The sequence below is a fragment of the Prunus avium genome, chromosome 6 (genome assembly GCF_965620075.1).
Source record: "Prunus avium chromosome 6, drPruAviu1.hap1.1, whole genome shotgun sequence".
Classification (NCBI taxonomy): Eukaryota; Viridiplantae; Streptophyta; class Magnoliopsida; order Rosales; family Rosaceae; genus Prunus; species Prunus avium.
Window position 1 is genome coordinate 36,412,160 of NC_142289.1, and position 22,451 is coordinate 36,434,610.

At 38.0% G+C, this 22,451-nt stretch overlaps 1 protein-coding gene and 1 pseudogene across 2 annotated transcripts; one reads left to right on the top strand and one right to left on the bottom strand.

Annotated features, from left to right (window-relative positions):
* Positions 1 to 319: 319 nt before the first annotated feature.
* Positions 320 to 15,885, bottom strand: LOC110750816 (peroxisome biogenesis protein 5-like; annotated as a pseudogene). The gene is made up of 15 exons (XR_015836562.1): positions 15,529 to 15,885; positions 15,266 to 15,397; positions 15,022 to 15,184; positions 13,699 to 13,892; positions 12,982 to 13,233; positions 12,226 to 12,347; positions 11,397 to 11,564; positions 10,449 to 10,642; positions 4,286 to 4,532; positions 3,976 to 4,060; positions 3,634 to 3,743; positions 2,647 to 2,871; positions 1,831 to 1,896; positions 913 to 1,007; positions 320 to 815 (listed from the first exon to the last, which is right to left on the bottom strand). The product of XR_015836562.1 is annotated as a peroxisome biogenesis protein 5-like (transcript).
* Positions 15,886 to 17,533: 1,648 nt separating this feature from the next.
* On the top strand, positions 17,534 to 21,008 carry LOC110750840 (COP9 signalosome complex subunit 6a). The gene is made up of 9 exons (XM_021951214.2): positions 17,534 to 17,958; positions 18,066 to 18,154; positions 18,449 to 18,542; positions 19,401 to 19,462; positions 19,560 to 19,638; positions 19,726 to 19,818; positions 20,017 to 20,117; positions 20,266 to 20,321; positions 20,768 to 21,008. Exons 1-9 carry the CDS (start codon positions 17,613 to 17,615, stop codon positions 20,847 to 20,849), a joined length of 1,002 nt encoding a protein of 333 aa, XP_021806906.2. The 5' UTR covers positions 17,534 to 17,612; the 3' UTR covers positions 20,850 to 21,008.
* Positions 21,009 to 22,451: the final 1,443 nt, after the last annotated feature.

Genomic DNA, 22,451 nt, shown 5'->3' on the forward strand with positions numbered 1-22,451 from the left:
TTATGATTACAAGATCGAAAAAGTTACCTCAGCATTTTGGGATTTACAAATTTTCTACAATCATTAGTGCCAACATCTTATTATGATGCTAAAGGAATCTTTGGGAACTTGTGGACAAAATAACCCTTTCAATCCTTTGATTGCTCTGTCATTCATTTAGGAAGAACTTCCATACAATGGGGATGCCACAGTAGCAGTATTCCAAGCTAATCACACACTACCATGTGCGAAAGTTAAAACAAACAGTGTCATCCCCGGTGTAAGTTTCTCTTCTCATTTAGATACAAAGATTCACCTTTGTTTTTTTGTTCTTTTAAAGTACGGGGCAATCTCAACTTTTATACCTGAAATTTCTTCTAAGAATTGACAAATCATCTGTTTTAAGTTCATCAGCTATGACATTATAGCCAAAACAACTACAGCAGCTATAAACAAGGCCTACCTCCATTGTGCCCTTTCTCATTGTAAACTATAACTATGCTTTGCTGTGTTATACATAAGAAACGTTACACATTGACGTATTATTTTTTGAAGTACTTGAACTTATTTCATTTGGATGAGTTCCTATTGCCCCACTTACTCTTCCGACTCTCGGATATTTTTACCAAAACCGGCACAGGATGAACCATAAGCGTGAACCCGTGTTCTTCATTAGGAGCCTCTGCATATTTCCGTTCTCAATTCAGTGATGGACCCAGTTATTCTCATCCAGCAATTCAAAAGAACTATAAACATTATAAAGGAAACTCCTTCTGCAGAACATCTAGATTCCGAGAATCTCACAGGCTTCCAACATGTCATTCCTAGAAGCACAGCTGCAACAAAGGCAAGAAAACAAGATATTTAAAAGGAACATTGCGGAGAAAGACTTAAATATATATTTTTTCTTTTTGAACTTTTATATTAACGTACCTCAAAGAAATTCTCAAATATTGCCAACCGTTATCTGCCTTCGGATTCATGGTAAGTGCTCGGACATAGTAACGAATGGAATCCTCATACATGCCCTAGATGCATTCACAATAGGGAAGGAAGTTAATCGGTTAAACAAATGCTGTAAATCCCAAGATATTTGGGAAACTTTGATCACTTATAGCAGAAATTAAATAACAAGCCATAAATAGTTGAAATTAATACCCACATGAACAGTCAGAATTATGCACTTATAGCTCTACTAAATGCAATTACCTCGAAGAAAAGATTTCAGGCTTTTGAGTTTGTTGGGAAACTAGTGGTACAGGTTTCAAGTAGGATAGTGGAAAGGGACCTACACATATTTTAGGGACAGACTTGGAGTTTGGAAATGTTTTAATGATATTTTATTATCAGAATCCCAAGGATCTAATTAGTCGCTATTGTTATGTAATTGTGTAATTTTATTATTTCTGGACTGCTACATAAATAGTTTATAGTGTAATTGGATTTTCAGTTTTGCCATATTGATTGGGAGTAGACATAAATTCACCTTGTCTCTCCCCTTCCTTCTCATTCTTCTTTTTCTCTCTCCTATATATTCCTTTGGTTGTGCATCTATATAGTATAACCACTTGCTTTTTACTCATTCTCAGAATCTCACTTCCTTTTCCATTGTAGTAAACATCAAAGTTTCAAACCAAACATTGTACACAAGTCATTCTAAATGGATCTCTCCGTACTAACATAGCTCAAGGTTTGTTAGGCTCCTGTAGTCTAAAGTACAAATGAGAAAGAATCCATTTCTACAAGAATTTTCACAGCCAGTTATACAAGAAACCCAAAACAAAGTAGGAATAATAAATTCAGTTCCCATCTAAAATTTCAAAGTGATAAGAGTCAACCATAAGAACTAACCTGGTTGGCATAACTGATACCCATATTTGCCCACGCATGAACATAATTAGGCTTCAAATCTAGTGCCTGCACTCCGGGAGATAAAACCAAAAGTTAGTTCTAAGTTGATAATATAAAGTTTTCAAGAAAGCCAATTAAAAAAGAACTACAGATATGCAGAGTATATTAATTCAATTAAAGAATACAGTGTAATCTATAAACAACAATCTATTGAAAGGCACTGAAACCCAGTGGTAAACCCAAGCTCTAAGATCCATCTCTGAATTACAACCCACACATAATTCCCAATTGATGCACTAAAAAGACACAAGTAATAAGTATAAATAAAAAATCTTAAATCAAGGAATTGTTTATTTTGTAAATTAAGAAAGAAAAAGTATAGTTACTTTCTTGTTCGAGGCATGACAATAAGACAGATCAAGCATGTGGGTTAAAAATTAGCAGGTTTCTGCTATGTTATTAGTGAATTCTCTACAAACCGTCAAACAAACTACTCCAATCCAGAATGCTTAGAATTTTACAAAATACTAAGTCTTGTTTACAAATGCTTATCAAACAGAAGAAGGGCTGCAGGGAAATTGTACGCTACATCTTTGCACAATGTTGGAAAGCCAACTTGTTCAAGCAGCATCTGAATGGCCATTTTCCCTTAAAACTTGCTAACAAAAGTTTAGTTCAAATATTATAAATTGCAGACAGTTTTTTATATGCTATAGTGACTAAGGTGACTATTCCATTATACATTCGGAATGCAATGATTATTTTCTCCCTAAAGATTAACCGTACGAGTATACGAGGGTTGATTACACAAATTACCTGTTGATAAGCCAATATCGCATCAGCACTCTGAACACTGTTTGCCTGTGTTGCTCCAAGCTTGTTCCAAAGAGAGTAATCTTGCGGCTTTAGTTTCAAAGCTAATCGGAAGGACTCAATGGCTTTGTCATATTCTCTTGACAAGTTGTAAAGGACACCAAGTACTATATGCACATCAGCATCTTCAGGTGACATTTGAGCAGCTTCATTGAATAATCTAGCAACCTGCAGATTACAAATAAAGTTTATTCATACCCTATCTTATCGAGTAGCAAGCAAGTCGACTGAGTAACGGAAATCTAATACAGTCAAAAAACCAATTTTGGGAACAAAAGTTCCCAGAAAATGATGTTCTTAAACCATATGTAGTTTGATGGTCACCAGGACTTAACTAATGACTTGAACAGCAATGTCTTCAAACCCCACTTTATAGTGCAACAGACCACATCCAAAATTTGGAATGGAGAGTGCAGCCCCAACATTCTTGGGATTTTGGGCACCGTGAAGGTCCAAATGGAACTCATCTTTTGCATGTATGCCAAATTTGTCTGTGCTGTCACTATTGAACATTATGGGTCCCTACAAACTCACTAGTCCTTCCTTCTGTACTTGTGTTACATATTAAAACTGAATAATTTATTAAGTTGGCCAGGAAACTTTTTCTACCAGAATAGTCTGTTAGATAATTTTGTAGGTGTACGAATGAATGCTGACGGCAGAATCTTAGTATACAGACAGGAGATTATTCTCCCATTGTACTGGGGTTGTATCCACCTTCTCTGTTTTCTAATAATAAGGATAAGAAAACTAGAAAAGTACACTCTCAATGCACATGAGGTTCCATTTCTCGTCACTACTTGCTTATAGATTAAAAAATGACCAGATCCACTGAAGTAACCATATGCATAAGATATTCAAAAGTCAAAAGAGTAGGAATTTCAGCCTGGGGAACCTAAAAACATGAAAATTCTAAAGCCGAACACTTACATCAGCATAGTACAAAGAATCCGACAGCTCTGGTCGGGCAAGCACCCCATACTTTTGGTGATGGCGTAGCCATCCATATAAATACTTTAAAGCAGCAGCCTGCTCCAATTCTGCATATTTGAAGAGTCTTATTAGTTTCTACGAACTCTAGAGAAGCATATTTCTCCGCTTCCCCGAGTTTTTGTTTCTAAAGGAAAAAACCACATTTATTCACACAAACTTGTGCTGCAGGGGCGTCATTGACTCGATACAATGATTAATTCCTTAAAGAACTTTCAACTAATGATTACTCAAATGAAGTTCTTTTACTTTACTTATATACATGGAGAAAGAACAACTTACCATTTGTATGACTCACTCCAAGAGCAAGAAGCACTTCGAGATTTGTTGGATCAGCCTCCTGTGCACGCATCATAGCTGCAATGGCCTGCAAAGATTATAGTTCAGAACAATTGTCATTCTATGAAGTAAACTCATATGTATGACACAAGGTGAAAGAGAGAGATGCTTTGAGCTGAAGCACTGTATGAAATTTGCAAAACTAATGGACATATTATAAGGACTTAATATAGTAGTATATATAGTCGTGTTATAGGAAGTATGCTGAAAATATACAATTTGTAAACACTAAATATCAAGAAAATAGGATTACCTGTTGATCATCATCATTTTCTGCATGTGCTATTCCAAGTAGCCTCCAACCTTCAGCATTTTCAGGGTTCTTGAGAACTTCAGCTTCTAAAGCAAACACTGCTTCACTCAAAAGGCCCTTGTGGAACATGTCCTGGCCTTCTTTTAGTGGGTTTGGGTGACCGACATAAGGATTCATATCAGAAAACACATAGACCCCCCTTGAAGCATCAGAATGTTGTTTGGAAGCTACTTGCTCATTTAGGTACCTGCTTGACGATTATGGCAATTCAGTTTCTTGAAGCAAGAAAATAATAAATATCATAAGGGGAAAGCACATGATAACCGCAAACCCACATGGGAAAACTATATAACATTTTAAAACTCAACAAATATTCTCACACAACCCATGCTCATGAACTGCACAGTCCACTCTTCATCACTCAACTTTCCCCTTTTCAACAAAAGCATATTAACAAAGAACGTTGAGTGACATGCATAATGAGCAGTGAAATTCTCTCCAGCTAAGGAGCAAGTGTTAGGATTTTGGCTCGTCAAATATGTCCTAGTTGGTTTAGGATTGCTTTAGGAAAATTAGAGGTATTCTTGTCCTAGAGGGATTAGGAAAGAATTTCAGTTTTCTTTATTCAATTTAGGTTTGGATTTCTAGAAGTCTATTTGGATTTGGATTTGGATAAGTGTAATTTCCTAATCCACTTAGAAATAGGAATTCAATCAGCCTTGGGACATGTAAGCCAACTCTATATCTATAAATAGGGTGTGGCAAGGCTTATTTTAAAGAAGAGGAAAAATAGCCAGAGACAGCCAAGAGTTTTGAGATTAGTTCTAGGGTTTGCAAAAGTTCTGTAATCTCTATTATTAATCAAAGGAGCGGTGATTTCTCTAGGTAGAGAAATCACAACTGGACGTAGGCAAAAGTTCTGCCGAACCAGTATAATTCTTGTGTGTCTAAGTTTCCTAATATTTGCTAGTTTAGTCTATTGCCGTTGGTTACATTAAAGAACAAGATCCAGCAGCAAGTTATTTAACAATTGGTATCAAGAGCCTGGTTCAAGGGTTCTACGATGTCTAAAGGGAAGATGAATGCGGATCTCGGACCCGCGTTAAAACCTTTTGACGGCAAGGATGACTTCACGGATTGGCAAAGGATGATGAAGAACGTACTGATACAGCAAGATGTGGATGATGCACTCAACGGTGAGAAGCCGACAAGCATGACAGACGCAGCATGGACTAAGGTTCTCAAGAAGGCCAAGAGTTTCATCGAGATCCATCTCACAAGATCAGTTCGGTCACACATCACCGAAAAGATGACTGCCCATGAAGCATGGACAAAGTTGGAGAATGTTTATATGGGCAAAACCGTGTCCAATAAACTTTTTCTAAAGGATGAACTATTCGGACTTCGACTGGAAGAAGGAGGTGATATTGAAGATCACGTATGCAGGTTCCAGAATTGCATAACTAATCTTCAAAAGGTCGAAGAAACTTACAAAGATGATGATATGGCTATCATCTTGCTGAGGTCTCTACCTTCGTCTTTCAAGCACTTTCGAACAACTCTAATGTTTGGAAAAGAGTCCCTCAAGCTTGAAGACGTAATTCAAGCTCTTCAGTCATATGCTAAACTAGATGATATAACTGAAAGCTCTCAAGGCCTTTATGCCAAAGGCACGGAGAGGGGGCGGGAAAAGACAAAGGAAGAGAAAACAGGCAACAGAGGTAGGTCAAAATCCAAGAAGAAAAAGGAAAAGAAGGAAGGTTGCTTCGTATGTGGTTCAGCCGATCATTGGAAGAGGAACTGCAAGATTTGGAAAGAGAAGAAAGCCAAGATGGAAGGAAGTTCAGGTTCAGCTAGTGCAGTCACCGAGCATGAGAGTGACGGGGAGCTTCTTTCAGTAACATCAGGCTCCAAGGCTTTCGCAAATTGGATTTTGGATACCGAATGCACTTTTCATATGTGTGCAGTAAGAGAATGGTTTGATACTTACAAAGAAGTCAGCAGTAGGGAAGTTTTAATGGGGGATGATTCTGCATGTCCTGTAAAAGGAATCGGCACTGTTCGAATCAGAATGTTTGATGGGATGATACGAGCTTTAGGGAACGTTAGGTATGTCCCTAAACTAAGAAAGAATTTGATTTCCTTGGGTACTTTAGATGAGGCCGGCTATGGGTACGAGTCTAAAAAGGGAAGACTCAGGGTAGCCAAAGGATCACTGGTGGTAATGCAGGTGACCTACAACCCAATAAGCTATATAAGTTAATTGGGACCACTATAGTCGGGGGAGCAGCTGTTTCTGTAAATCAAGGTATAGAAGACAAGACTGAACTCTGGCATCATAGGCTCGGGCACATAAGCCAGAAAGGGTTGCAAGAATTACACAAGCAAGGCCTGTTGGAAGGCTTGTCATCTTGCAAACTGGACTTTTGTGAATATTGTGTTCTTGGAAAGCAAAGGAAGGTATCATTCGCGAGTAGCAGTGCAGATAACCGAAGCAAGGAGCAACTCAGCTATATTCACTCAGATGTTTGGGGCCCTGCACCAACCAAATCAAATGGTGGAGCTAGGTATTTTGTTACTTTCATGGATGATTTTTCTAGTAAGGTTTGGATTTATTTCATGAAGCAGAAATCCGAGGTTTTTGCGAAGTTCAAGGAATGGAAAACAGAAACCGAGAATCAAACTGGAAGAAAGATCAAGTACCTGAGAAGTGACAATGGAGGTGAATATACAAGTAATGAGTTTACCGATTACTGCAAACAGGAAGGCATTGTAAGGCACTTCACAATAAAGAAGAATCCCCAACAAAATGGAGCTGCTGAGAGGATGAACCGAACTCTCATGGAGAGAGAGAGAGAGAGGAGCATGCGATTTCATGCAGGATTGCCTGATAGTTTTTGGGCAGAGGCTGTTAATCATGCAAGTTATTTGATTAACAGATCACCATCTATAGTTCTCGGTTTTAAGAGTGCAGAAGAGGTATGGTCTGAGAAGCCGGTGGACTATTCTAAGCTCAGGGTGTTCGGTTGTAGTGCTTACGCACATATTCCAAGTGATGAAAGATCCAAGCTCAAACCAAAGTCTACACATTGCATATTCGTAGGTTTTGAGAAAGGAGTGAAGGGTTTCAAGCTTTGGGATATCAACAATAGGAAAAAGGTTGTCAGCCGAGACATTGTCTTTGATGAGACAACCATGCCTCTGAATAAAGTCGAGAGAAGTAGGGAGAAGAAAGACGATGTTGAAATTGAAGCAACAAAGATTTCGTTAATCAGTTCAGATGAAGAAGAAGCTCAGGTGGAGCAAATTGAGCAAGATGCCGAATCTGATGGTTTTGAGGAAGAAGAGTATCAGCATCGTTCACCAGTTAGGAATCAGGTGGAGCAAGAAACAGGGCAGTTTGAAGGCACTCTAATCCGCCAGACATCCCAAAGGGTTCGAACTCCAACCAACAATCCACCTGCATTCCAGAGATGCATAGCACTGGACAAACCTAATCGGAACAAGAAGAAACCTGACAGGTTTGGGTTTGACCAAGATGAAGTTAATTACGCTCTCAACATTAGTCAAGGAGATCCAACTACTTATCGAGAAGCTATAGCAAGTGATGAGCGAGATAGTTGGATAAGTGCTATGACAGAAGAAATGGAGTCTCTTTACAAGAACTCTGTTTGGGAGTTGGTTCCTAAGTCCAAAGACAGAAAGCTAGTTGGATGCAAGTGGGTATTTAGGAAAAAGGAAGGACTACATGAACAAGATGCCGTGAGATTCAAAGCAAGGCTCGTGGCTAAAGGGTACTCACAAAAGGAAGGGGTGGATTATGATGAGATCTTTTCACTCGTAGTCAAGCAAACTTCTATCAGATTGCTTTTAGCAATGGCAGCTCAGCATGACATGGAGATTGAGCAGATGGATGTGAAGACAGCATTTCTTCATGGGGATCTAGAGGAGACAATTTTCATGGCTCAACTAGAAGGATTTGTTGAATATGGGAAAGAGAACCTAGTATGTCAGCTAAGTCCGTCCCTGTATGGCCTGAAACAGTCTCCAAGACAGTGGTACAAGAGGTTCGATTACTTCATGCTGAAAATCAATTTTAGAAGATGTTTATATGACTGTTGTGTGTACTATCATGTGTTCCAAGATGGGATGATCATATTGCTATTGCTATATGTGGATGACATGCTAATCGCTTGTCAAGACAAATCTAGAATTCAAGCCTTGAAGAAGATGTTGAGCAAGGAGTTCGACATGGAGGATCTAGGTGCAGCACATAAGATCCTTGGCATGGAAATTCAGAGAGATAGGACTGCTGGAAGGATCTGGATATCACAAGCCAAGTATATTCATAAGGTTCTTGAGAAGTTCAACATGCAAGAAGCAAAGGTAGTTTCGACTCCTTTGGCAGCTCACTTCAAGTTAAGTGGGCAACAGTGTCCTAAGTCCGAGGAAGAGCAGCAAGTAATGGAGAAGGTGCCTTACGCTAATGCTGTGGGCTACCTTATTTATGCAATGGTATGTACACGTCCTGACATAGCTCAAGCAATCAGTGTTGTTTCCAGATACATGGCAAATCCAGGAAAGCAACATTGGGATGCAGTCAAGTGGATTTTGCGTTATTTGAAGGGTTCTTGGCGACGAAGGATTATGTTTGAGAAGCAAAAAGAAAATGCGGGGGTGTTGGGATATGTAGATGCCGATTATGCAAGGGACTTGGACAAGAGAAGGTCAACTTCTGGTTATGTGTTTACATGTGCAGGAGGACCAATCAGTTGGAGGGCACTACTGCAACCAATTACAGCTTTGTCGACCACAGAGGCAGAGTATATTGCATTGGCCGTAGCTGGAAAGGAAGCAATTTGGCTTAATGGCTTGGTAAGTCAAATGGGAATCACCCAAGATTGTGTGAAGCTGAAGTGTGATAGTCAAAGTGCCATTTACTTGGCAAAGAATCAAGTATTTTCTGGAAGATCAAAGCACATTGAAGCAAGATATCACAGAATCAGAAATTGGGTGGAGTCTAAGGAGATTTGGATTGAAAAGGTTCATACGGATGACAATGCCGCAGATTTCCTTACAAAGATAGTGCCGGTCAAGAAGTTCAAGCATTGCTTGAACTTGATCAATCTCGTTGATTGATTAAAGTAGAGCACCTCCTCACTTGAGGTGCAATGAGGCAAGAAGAAGATTGCCAAGGTGAAAACTCTTGAAGATTTCTAGAGCTGCTTCAAGGAGGTTCAAAGATACTCTAGGGTGCAACGATCAAGACTTGGTTTGACTCACCAAGGTGGAGATTGTTAGGATTTTGGCTCGTCAAATATGTCCTAGTTGGTTTAGGATTGCTTTAGGAAAATTAGAGGTATTCTTGTCCTAGAGGGATTAGGAAAGAATTTCAGTTTTCTTTATTCAATTTAGGTTTGGATTTCTAGAAGTCTATTTGGATTTGGATAAGTGTAATTTCCTAATCCACTTAGAAATAGGAATTCAATCAGCCTTGGGACATGTAAGCCAACTCTATATCTATAAATAGGGTGTGGCAAGGCTTATTTTAAAGAAGAGGAAAAATAGCCAGAGACAGCCAAGAGTTTTGAGATTAGTTCTAGGGTTTGCAAAAGTTCTGTAATCTCTATTATTAATCAAAGGAGCGGTGATTTCTCTAGGTAGAGAAATCACAACTGGACGTAGGCAAAAGTTCTGCCGAACCAGTATAATTCTTGTGTGTCTAAGTTTCCTAATATTTGCTAGTTTAGTCTATTGCTGTTGGTTACATTAAAGAACAAGATCCAGCAGCAAGTTATTTAACAGCAAGCACCTGCCTGGTATGCAGGAATTAAAAAGATTATAATGTGTACCAATTTAAGAACAATTTATCACTTGATTCCTCATAATGTGAGCCATCAGCTCTATGCGTATAAGCCCTATGTGTCAATCTAAAGGCCAAAATCACCAACAGAAATGCATGACTCACTTAATTGATATAACTGAAAACTTAAGGAGTTACAGTGGCTTTAACCTTACAAATCTATGCCACAAATTCATTAACCATTGGATTAGACATCAATAAACAAACAGCTTGAATATGCCATACTAACCTCTTCAAAGTAGAGTATAGAGTAAACAACGTAGCACAACAATTCTCTCAAAGAAGATTGATTTGACTTACTCATCATATGTATTAGCCCAGGTATCAGCTGAAGTATCCCCCAAGATTCCTTCACCAACCTGATTTCCAAATTCCTCTGCCCAGTCATCAACATGCAACTTAGGGAACTGATTGACCCACTGATCATCAACTGACCCATGCTGCTCTTGCTCAGAAGCAAACTCATTTGCCCATTGATTGGGTCCATGAGATAGCTGGAAACCCATTAAAATTAGGCAGCATAAATTGGAACTGGATGTAACCTCATTGCATAACAGTTCAAGGTATTAAAATATGCACTTATATATGAGTTTGGTACGTTTGAACAGGAAGTTCTTGTAAATCAATATTAGTCTCAATTTTTCACAACAAATTGCCCAAAAAAAATGTAGTACTGGAAAAAAAAAAAGGTAACACATGGACACAAAACCCATCTCAACAGAGAGTTCATATCTTTGTAGACATCCCATGCCACAGATTGCAGCTTTGCTGCCAAAAGGTGTAGTTTCATTTGCCTTCAAGTATGAATTGCTAGCCTTGTTGCTAAGATATTTTGTTTGATTTCTTTTGTAAATCTTTTCGTATTTTTACGTTTCAAAACAAATGATTAGTTGATTGCTCCAAGATATAGAAGCATCTTCATTTCTAAGGGCTCTGCGAAAAAAGTTAATAGCAGTTGAAATATTATTACCAATTCAATTAAACAAGTTTTTGTATGTTCAAGTTTCTTTCATGTGTCAGCCAATATCATAAGTCATGCCAGAAACAAACTCAGCCCTTCATAAATCAGAACCATGAACAGCTCACCCCCACACCCCACACCCTGCAACTCTCAGAAGAACAAGTATTTTGATAGAAACGCTTAAATACATAGGAAATGTTCTTAGAATATGGGTGGGTATAATTCAGAAACTGAAGGGAAATATAAAACAAGTGAAATAATATTTCATGTTCAGACCAGATTCCTACCTCACCACGGGCATATTTGTCAGCCCAATTAGGACCTGCATTATACTGTTGTTGATATTCCCCCGCCCAATCCCCAGATGCAGATGATGTGGCAGGCTTGACTTGGTTATCATCGATAATGAGTTCACCACGACTCATCTTTGACACAAACTGGAGAAACCTCGACTTCTGCATGCCCCAAAAGGTAAACATATGAACAATGATGATGATGATGATTCTAAAAAGACAAGTATGCGATGTGAAACAATTATTAATGCAATACAGATTCCCTATGACAAATTACACGTGATTAGGCCCAGCATTTGTTTATGACCAACGTCCTGACTAAATGTCATGTTAATTAACCGCCCCCAAGCTATTTGTTGGCCAGACATCAGGGATTCATGTGTCTGCTAGCAAAAACTGAGAGATGGAATTCTCAAGGACATGTATGAAATGAAAAAAAATAAACAGCTGTTGGAGCATTTCTTGAGATTTTTATGAGACTTTAAGCGATGAATCATTTTTTGGGAATTCCAAAATTAGTCCCAAAATGACAAATTTCAAACAATACTTGTCATTTGCTCTTCCGTAAAGCATAATTTGGAGATCAGTAACCTGCTAATTTCTGAAACCAATTGACCCTATAACAGATTATGCAACTATTGTGGTTCAATTGGTTCAGCTAAAAAAGATAAGTCAATTACAAGGTGTGCATTAGCATTGTTGGAAAGAGTATCATTGATTCCAAGGTTCATTTGTTGATGCATTATTCACAACACTAAAAAAGTTCAAAATTTATTTGGAAACTAAGGAGGTGCATGCACACACATGGAGAATTTGTATAAACCTGAAACTTTGGGTCATCATTCTGAGCTAGTGTATTGCAAGCATACGAGTCTGCTCCATTGCAGCTAAGTTTGCCATATTTGCACCTCTCATATGATCTGCAGAAATCAACTGGGACTGTTCCTGTAACCAGGAGAAAGAGGAAAATATCTATCATTTTAGCTTTATCCATTTAACTTGATTCTAACTTCGAAGTCCAAATCCTATTACAACGAGTATCAAGCAACATATACATATTGTCTTACTCTTTCAGTTCAAGGTGAGCACACGAACAATAATGTGATGGAACCTAAACTAAGGTGATAAGCCTTGCTTAATTAAGGTGTCAAACCTTGGATATCTCTTCTTCTTTTTCATTTTTTATTATTTATATTTCAAGCATACTCCACCATGTATCACTTGTTCCAAACCTCAAAAAACATCTATAAGGCTCTTTTGTCTTCACCACCAACAAGCCCCTGCTTCCAGGATTCCCAAAACTATAAATATTCACTGCCTACAAATAATCCCCAAATCCAAGTGACATCTATAGCTGAAGAAAATTGCAACCTACCCTACAAAAGCCTATTACTTTTCTACCACCAATTTAACCTCATCCACACATTTACAGATGTCTTTAGTTCAACTATAATATGATAGCAAGAACTACTTGCAACTGTTGTTCTGCAATACATTACAAAGGTCAATGGTTGACCAATAGCACATAAGTCTAGAATCAATGGATGTGATTGAAATACCAACTACAATACTCCTTTACCTGCTCAAATTCAGAGGCCCAGCCATTGGCTCCATGTTGTCGCTCAAATGAGTGAGCCCACGCATTAGGATCACCATGATCTACTCTGTGTTGGTTAAATTCAGTCACCCATCCTTCTGTAGCGTGAGCACCAGGTTTCATTATAGCTTGGGATTCATTCCAATAATCCTCCAGTTCCCGAAACCTTGCAGGCAGAGGTCCTTTACTGTTGACATCACTCTCGATATCTAAAGAAGATAGAAGTGCATTTACCTGGAAAAGTAAAAAGTACTAAATCAACCGAAACTGTTGAGAAAATGTCTTGCAGAGAACAGGACAAGGCATCTTTAACATGAACAACTCAACAAACAAATTGCTGGTACAGACCCGAAGACATGCAAGAAATGACAATAATCTGGAAAAAATTTTACTCTAGGGTGCTCATAGAGCAAACCAAAATGACATATTTTACTAGAAAACAAATAAATTTAAATTTCTAACTGAGAAATTCTAAATATGTATGCAAATCGCAGTAAAGAAAATAAGAGAAAATTAGAGGGATAATGATAAAATGTTAAGTCAAATCTCAACTAGTGAACGCCTGAACTGTTGATAATGGTGTTCATCCCTACTTAGCTTACTCCATGAAGGAATATTCAGAATTGGAGCAAATAAATGCAACTGAAGAACTTTTGAAGCATACGATACAATTGAGGTAAGAGAAATAAAGTTCCAAACCTGCCCATTAATAAAATCTTCACTTTTATCTGCAAAAAAATGTCGGGCCATGATGCTGGTGCGATCACGTATGCACCATTTGTCACCAGCGGACAATCCTAACACTGGAAGTGGAGCCGGACGGAAAGGCATTCCACCACGGCTACTTTCAACAAATGAGTGCAAAAAGCTTGACAACACCCTTTGTGGTGGCCCTGAAACACACAATTAGAAGGGAGATAAATCTCAAAATTAATCTTCAATCCTTTAAGCTGAAGATAGATACTGCTCCTGGTTATTTGATCAGAAAGAGACCCTCGTGCAATTGAATATAAAAGAAAGAAACTTCTACATGTTAAATTCCTTTTCTTTTCTTTTTTCAATCTACCTGTTAGCATTTTGGGGGAACATAGTTTTTTTCGTGTGGTCCATATGCCACATTAGGCCAAATGATGATTGGTCATCCCGTATATAAAGTTCACTTTCAAAATGTCCTATTGCTCCATTAAGTCCATAAACACCAGAATTCTACTTGATCTTAGAATGTTGTGCTCAAGACTCCCTCTCTCATCCATAACCCTACCTTTGAGTGGACATACACATGGACAAGTGAACTCTTCTTTGGGTGACCTGGAGCGCTTAGGTAGTCCCCATTAACATGGAAAATATGAGGCGGTTTGCATCATATTGTAGTATTCAACCTAAATGCCTAGGAGGATAGGCTCAAAAGGTGCACATGGCCAGCAAGATTGAGGCACTAGTGCACAAAGCAAGAAGCTTCAAGCAGACCTTTTGCCTTATTATAAAATACTACCGTGAAGCTGGAAGAGGATACACAACTTATAACTCATCTGATAATAGAAATAACAAAAGATCATTTCTCTTTCCACCGTAAACTATAAAATCTCAATAATGCATCGCTGAGATTCTTGAATGTATAATGATCGCTTCCTGGACTCACTTGAGCCAAAGAACTGTTTCACACATTAACTGGCAATTAAGAAAGTTTAACTAAACTTTTCAAGCTTCTTCCTTACTTCAAAGTTAAGCCCTTCAAGAAATATCATAAAGTAGCTCAGACATCCAAACCTTCAAAAGTATACCATACTGTGTTTTCTTTTCATTTCTAAATGCCAGCTTTTGTCTCTTAGTCTTCTGCCAAACACTCTTCCTCAAGCAACTCTATTAATCTTTAATGTTGGTAAAAAGAACCCAATTCTCCTTTCTTGAACAAGCATCTTGTGATTTATATATTCTCTAATGTTACTAAGCTCTGGCGTTGGCAAGCAGTTAATAACATGTAGGAAACAAATAGTATAAAAACAAAAAATTTGAGAGATTTACCATCCAAAGTCGGTTGAAGCTGAGGAGCAGCTCCAAGATCATAAATGCGGTCAAGTTGAGGAACATGCATAGGCGGAGGTTGAGAACTCTGTATCTCATCCCATGCATTGTCAAGTAGTCTATTGCCGTCAACAGAGTTGAAGTTTCGAAGAAAGTCCGAGCTCTGAACAAAACGACAACGCAAACTAAGTACAAGACTAGAAGTGAAGGCAGTGAAAAAGATTAGAGCTTCGATTGCCAGTACCTGAGTGCCAGGTTGCATAAACGGCTGCTCAAACTCCGAGCCAGGGAGTTGCTGCAGGTGGCCATGGGCGTCCGGATAAAACTGCGGCTCAGAAGCTGTGGGCGTGGATTGAGGTATCTCCTTCAACCTTTCCTGCGCGTGAATTGAACAGAAGCATGAGAAAACGACGCCGTAGAAGCCACTGATGATGAAATTGAGGATCGAAAATTCAAAATGAAGAAGAGAAACTGAAATTGAAAAGGGCGAAGAGGGAGACGACGAACCTGTGTCTTGGAAGAAGAGCCGATAAGAGCGTTGGCGAGAGCACCGAAAGGATTGGCGGAAGAAGATGAGCCTGGAACCGCACAAGCTGCTCCGCCAGTCACAAGCTCGCGCGCGCATCGCCATGGTCGATGGTCTTCTTCTTCTTCTTCCTCTTCAATCCACAACAGAATTATACAACAACCACCACCACCACTATATATTTTTTTTCTGTGTTATTAAATATATAAAATAAAATAAAAATGAATAAATTTAAGTCGGTTGGTTGGGTTGGGGATTGAGAATTGTAGAGAGTAGTCTTTTGGGGATGGCTTCCGGTTCCTCTCAGTTGTCTTCGCCTGCCAGAGTTATCAATGAATTTCAATTTTCCTCCTTTTTTCTTTATTATTCTTATTATTATTTTGGTTCATCTTCCTCGTTGGGTCGTGACGCTGCTGACGTGGCGAAAATACACAACTTGCCTTTGTCCATGACTCTCTATAGTTGGGTTGAATTTTGTTTTTAACAATAAAACTCTAGTATATTTCAATTTTATTTACTTGCTAATTGGGAGAGTGAGAATTTGAACCTTATTTACTTGCTCGTAACTATTGAAGTTACATTTTTACCCTAAACTTTAAACCATTCAACTTGATTTATTAAGGCCACTATGAACACTCAGTCTTGAAAAATTGTGAACAATTATTTGAAGTAGAACTTAAAAAGATCGATCATTTATATCATTAAATTGAATTGTGTTACGGTCAATTTCACATGCGCGTGAATAATTTTTTATGTATGTAATCACAATGTATAAAATTTAGGCACATAAATCTTGTGTTACGTTACATATAGTTGAGTGCATAGTGGGCTTTTTTTTTTCTTTTAATAAGGAAGGGATATCAAAAGAGTGCTGCTATTTCCACCACCTTGTCCTATTTTCTCACCCACCTTATCTTCCCACCCACCATGTAAATTTGAAATAACACAAACTTATTTTTCCACCCACCATTATTCCTAAAATACCCTTTAATTATTAATTCTAATAAATTCTCTTTGCTAATCATTAGTAATTTTTTTTTAAACATTAATTGTATTTTCATATTTTCCTTTACAATTAAAAAATTCTTCAATTAGCGGCCCATCCCCACTTAAGTCTCACCCTCCCCCCCGACCCAGACCTCTCTTCCTTAAAAAATATAAACCCTCAAAACCCAAATAGAACCCATTGTATTTTGATTCCCATGATCATGAATGGTTCCTTTTCTTCTCTCTCTCTGATATTCAAAATAAACTATTTGTTTTATTTTATTTTCAATTATTTCTCTCAATCAGGAATTCATTTTTGTCTTTTGAGTTCTGACGCCTAGATATGGTTGAAGGTTCTACGGTTTTTGGAAGAAGGAAGTATATTAGGTCTGATTTGAAAACAAATTAGCCAAGTAGAAAAAACTAAAGATTCTAAATTCTAGTCCGGAAGGAAAAGAAAAGGGATTAGATTTCAATATGGCATGAAACTAGACAATAAAAATGGATATTTGAGTTTCAGAGTTTGGGTGGGTTATGTTCATTCTTTCTGAAGAAAGAAGCGGGACATTAGGTTCCCTTTGTTTTATTTTCCTCAAGTAAAAGTGGCGATGTGTCCCTTTTTTTAACTCTTAGATTGAATTTTAATGATATGTCAAGCTATATTAATAAATAGGGAGAGTTTTAAATTTGTCCTTAAAAGTAATTTCGCAAATGGATAAATTTGTTTTTAAAATTTTGAAGATAAGTGGGTGGGAAAATATGACAGATGGGTGGAAATAGCAGTACTCTATCAAAAAAGTGGTTTCTATCATTTATTTTTACTTTTATTTTGATGTAAGGAAGGGAATATAGGAGTTTATTATGTTGTGGCCTTCTATTTTTGGGCTGGGCCAGGTCGCATTGAATCGTTCCAAAACGCACAGGCTGAGGCCCAACCCCTGAAACGAACTGAGCGAGTCTGAGTCAGCAACTCGGATATTGGAAGAATAAAACAGTCAAAAAACAAAAGAAAAACGAAGCAAAAGAGCAGAAGCAGCAAAACGAAGAGCCAAAAATCCCCAAATCGGAAATCGGGAGGATGGCAGAGTCGTCGAGCAGCGGGCTGACGTTCAAGCTTCACCCTCTGGTGATCGTTAACATATCGGATCACTATTCTAGGGTTAAGTCTCAGATGCACCCGCCCATCACCAACACAGCGACAACAACAACAACGCCACCACCCAACAATGGCGCCGAAGGAGCAGTAGAAACAGCGCCTTCTTCTTCTTCTTCCTCTGCCTTGGCCTCGTCTCCGAGGGTCTTCGGCTGCGTTATTGGGGTTCAGAGGGGCCGCACAGTCGAGATCTTTAACAGCTTCGAGCTCCTTTATGATCCTGCAACTCACTCCCTCGACCGTACCTTCCTCGAGAAGAAGCAAGAGCTCTGTTGCGTTCTCGTTCCTTAATGAGTTTTCATTTATTTTTGTGTGATGGTTTTAGGGGTCCAATGAATGGTTGAGCTAACCCAATAATCTTTTTCTTTCTTTTGTCAGATAAGAAGGTGTTCCCGCACTTTTACATACTGGGATGGTACTCTACGGGGACTGATGCTCAGGAATCTGATATGAACATCCACAAAGCTGTAATTTTCGTCACCTTTCTCATTGCATATGCTTAATGTGCAACTTTTACCTTTTGGAATCCCTAAACACTATATTATGTGACACTTTCAAAGACCTAATCACGTCAACTATGAACCCATCAAGGGTTCTTTCTTGAATTTGAAATTCTATTGCCAAAGTTTCGAGTAATTGCACACTAGAGCTTTGTGCAAGTGACCAATGCTGTCTGGATGCATGTTTCTTTTTAGTTATGATGATTAAGATGCATTTTATTTCCGCATTGATAATAATGCTGCGTGTTTACTTTGTCACAGTTGATGGATATCAATGAAAGCCCTGTTTATGTTCTCCTCAACCCTTTGATCAACCCTGCCCAAAAGGATCTCCCAATCACTATTTACGAAAGTGGTATGTCTGCTGCATTGTTATCTTACTATGTATATGAGCTTTTGTGAGCATTGCCAATTAGTTGTACACCTAGGATTTTCCCGATTTTCTGAATTACCTATGATATCTAGTGTCACTGTGTCATTTTCCATAGCTGATGTGTGAGTTTGCACGTGTTATCTTCCTGCAGTATACATGCAGTTCATTCTTGTTCCTATATACTAGCATGGATCACTTATTTCTGTTTACACTGGTTGGTTGTTGTTTGTTTGAGGTACTGTATTGGAATCATCCATTTTTTGTGCTTGAGAAACTATGGCAAACTAAAGTGCTATAGTGTCAGTGCCAGTTCTTTCTAGATACTCTTTAAGATAAGGTTGCCCATTAAACTTCATTGTTGTTCAGGCTTGGTCGTTTTGTAATAAGTAGGCTGTTCTTTGCATCTTCGCATGTTTAGAATTTCCATTTGATTAGTTTTCCATAAATAAAAAAAACCCTCACATTGATGATGTTGTGCTACAATTTTATCAATATTGGGCTCTCCTTACTCAATGTTATATAGGATTTTTTTTTTCGTTTGTTGTATAATTACTAGTTCCTTTAATTCTCATTAGTTCTGTTAAAGTCATGGTCCAAGTGAAATCCATGTGCTGAATTTTGTGATTTTTTTTTACTAGTATAATTTGTTAGGGTCTCTCCCCTTTTGTAAATGAAGGGTCTTGGAAGTTCTTTTTCTTTTCTCCCCCCAAATATTCTAGAGTTCATTCTTATGGGAACTTATGTGATTTGAACATATTGCTTGCTTCATATAGTTTTCTGTTTATACGTTCACTGTCTTAACTTTTTTTTGGTTTTGTGGTGTTAACATTACAATTCCAGAGCTGCATGTCATCGATGGGATTCCACAGCTGATTTTTGTCAGTTCAAGTTACACGATTGAGGTTAGACTTATTCATTCTTATCTACCTTAAATGTTATTAACTATTATCAAGCAGGGTTACTAATACATTTTATTTTTCATTTTTTTGTGTTTCAAAGACGGTAGAAGCTGAACGTATCTCAGTGGATCATGTCGCTCATCTTAAACCATCTGATGGAGGTTCAGCAGCAACTCAATGTGAGCTCTCTCTCTCTCTCTGTAATTGTGTGGAGGTATGTGTTTCATCTATTTCTGATTAGAACCTGGTCTGTGGATTTTGTGCAGTGGCTGCTCATCTTACAGGAATTCACAGTGCCATCAAGATGCTAAATAGCAGAATTAGAGTGCTTCATCACTATCTTCTAGCTATGCAGAGAGGTGTGTACATGCTTTTAGTAGAAGATGATGGATTCATTATTAATGTAGATATCACTATGTGAGTACATGCGAAGGATACAATCAACCCCCAGAACTTTGAAAAAAAAACAGATAAGAAAAGCACCTAAACGAGTCTTATACCTCAGAACTAATAAAAACAAGAATTTGTAATAATTGCTCTTGTCTCCTTGTATGCAGGTGATATACCTTGTGAGAATTCTCTGCTAAGGCAAGTATCAAGTCTTCTGAGGAGGTTGCCTGCCATTGAATCTGGGAAATTTCAAGATGATTTCTTGATGGTGAGTGTTGCTTGTTTCAAGATGATTTATTTTCAGTATTTACATGTGATGTCTGATTGCAGATACTGGCTGCAGATAAGCTGACATCTTTATCTCATTACTTGCTCTGTTGCTCACTTCTTTGTTTGTTCTTTTTTTCTTTTTGTAGGAATACAATGACACATTATTGATTACATCTTTAGCTGTGCTTACCAACTGCTCAAGGTATGAACTGGATTGAACTTTTCAATGTCGATCATTCTATTACAATAGAATCCTGTAAGAGCTATTTTAACAAAATAGAAGATAAACAGTATAATGTCAACGCAAACTGTACTATGTCAAACCATTTTGATGCTAGGTGTGAAATTGTGTTCTTACACCTGGAATATTGTTTATTCAATGTGAGTTGTCATAGGGTTTAGCATACAAATATGGTTCGAATCTACGATTGCAATCATACTAATGCACTTACCAAGTTTGTACTTAGAGCAGGTGTATATTGTGTCGATATTCGCATTGAGGGATTATTATACTACAGTAGTTGAATATGACTTTTTATCACCTTATCATTGTTACCATAAGCAATGCATTAGTTGAATATGAAATTGTAATTGTCATTTCATAGCTTATTGTGATATTGTAACGAGATTTTATTTTTGTTTTCTCAGTACAATGAACGAGCTAGTCGACAAGTTCAACACTGCATATGACAGGCATACTCGAAGGGGTGGCCGGACCACTTTTTTCTGAAAGCATATTTGCCAATCTGGCAGTCTTTAGTTTCTTTGAGAACTTTTTGGGTGCTGCTATTTTGTTTTTGACTCTGCATAGCACATAGAAGCTTAGAAATTATTGCCAAGACCTAGACAATTCAGAAAGAAATATAAATCTCATAGCTCTCTTCCTCTCTCTCTCTCTCTCACACACATATTATACCAATGAAAAAATGTCATTAAAATAGTTCCTTATTCAGACATCAGTGTACGGATTGAAAAAGAAAAAAGGAAAAAAAGTGTGTACATCTCTGACTTTAGAAAACCCACAAAGTCTCATTGACCGGTATCTTTGAGACGGATTTTGCATCTTCTATGTGGGGTTCAAAGTCTCATCAACATACCTTTGTATCAATGACTTTATTTAAGGACAAGAGAATGATGCCGGCCTCAGTAGCATTTAAGTCAATGGCATTTGTCGTAGTTGCTTGTACTTGTTTCAAATTTTCATATTGAAGCATGGGAAAATGTTTTAGACTCAAATCTCTCCTATAATAAGGTGAGATCCATGATATTGCAGGATCCATTTATATTGGGACATAAGAGAGTTGAAAAATAAGTTTGGAATGTTGGGTTCTTTAATAAATTCAACTCCCATGGCCCCGTCCCCTATGCCAGGGGATTCTGAGAAACCTTCCTCATTCTCAAATGCTGGGAATGTCGGACATCAACAAACAATTGGTGTCGGAGCGCAGGTCCAGTCCCTTGCCATTGGCACCCCTGGGATACCAGCCTCTCCTGTGCTTGCTGAATTTAGCGTACCAGATACTCATGTTAATGCTTTGTCAACTATTTCTGGCAAGTCGAGTGTTACAGAGCAGACTTCTTCCCTCTCTCACTCAAAATAATTTTTTAAATTTTTTTAAAAACATTAAATTGTATTTACATATATGCCCTTAACATAAACTAAAGAGTTAAAAATCTTTTGGGCTTTCACAGCCCGATCCCAAACCCCTTTCCCAAAACATTTGTGCTTTCAAAAATAACAAAACGATTTTTATTTGGTCCAAAACATCAGCTTGGCTTGAAGCCTTTGTATTAAAGCTTTGGCAAATTATCAGAAGCTGTACACAAGGTGGTGGAGTAGGCCACCTTGTATTAAAAGGAAAATAAAATTTGGCAATCGTTAGTAATAAGGAAATATAACATCCGCATCCCAAAAAAAAAAGGAAATATAATTTGACCCTTATTGAGAGGTTGGCCAAAATCAAACCACCGCCGTTAGTTTTTTTATCTTTTTTGGTGAGATAAGGAAACCCAAAGCCCTATTTTCTTATCTTCGTTTCTGTCTTCTTTACTAATAAGGAAATATAACATCGCATCAATAAAAAAAAAAGGAAATATAATTTGACCCTTATTGAAGGGTTGGCCAAAATCAAATCACCGCCGTTTATTTTCTTATCTTTTTGGGTGAGATAAGGAAACCCAAAGCCCTATTTTCTTATCCTCGTTTCTGTCTTCTTTCTTTTTGCGCGACCCTCTCTCTTCCTGTGTCTCCAAAACCCACCCAAATCACATCTCTCTTTTTCTCTCCGTTTCTCGAGTAATTTTTGGGTGTTCCCGGTACACCACGTGGCTG

Excerpts from the sequence above, each read along its gene's own strand:
- LOC110750840 (XM_021951214.2), top strand. The coding sequence starts at position 17,613 with ATGGCAGAGTCGTCGAGCAGCGGGCTGACGTTCAAGCTTCACCCTCTG. Across the intron at positions 18,155-18,448 it reads ATATGAACATCCACAAAGCT|TTGATGGATATCAATGAAAG; the intron begins GTAATTTTCGTC and ends ACTTTGTCACAG. Across the intron at positions 19,463-19,559 it reads GTTCAAGTTACACGATTGAG|ACGGTAGAAGCTGAACGTAT; the intron begins GTTAGACTTATT and ends TGTGTTTCAAAG.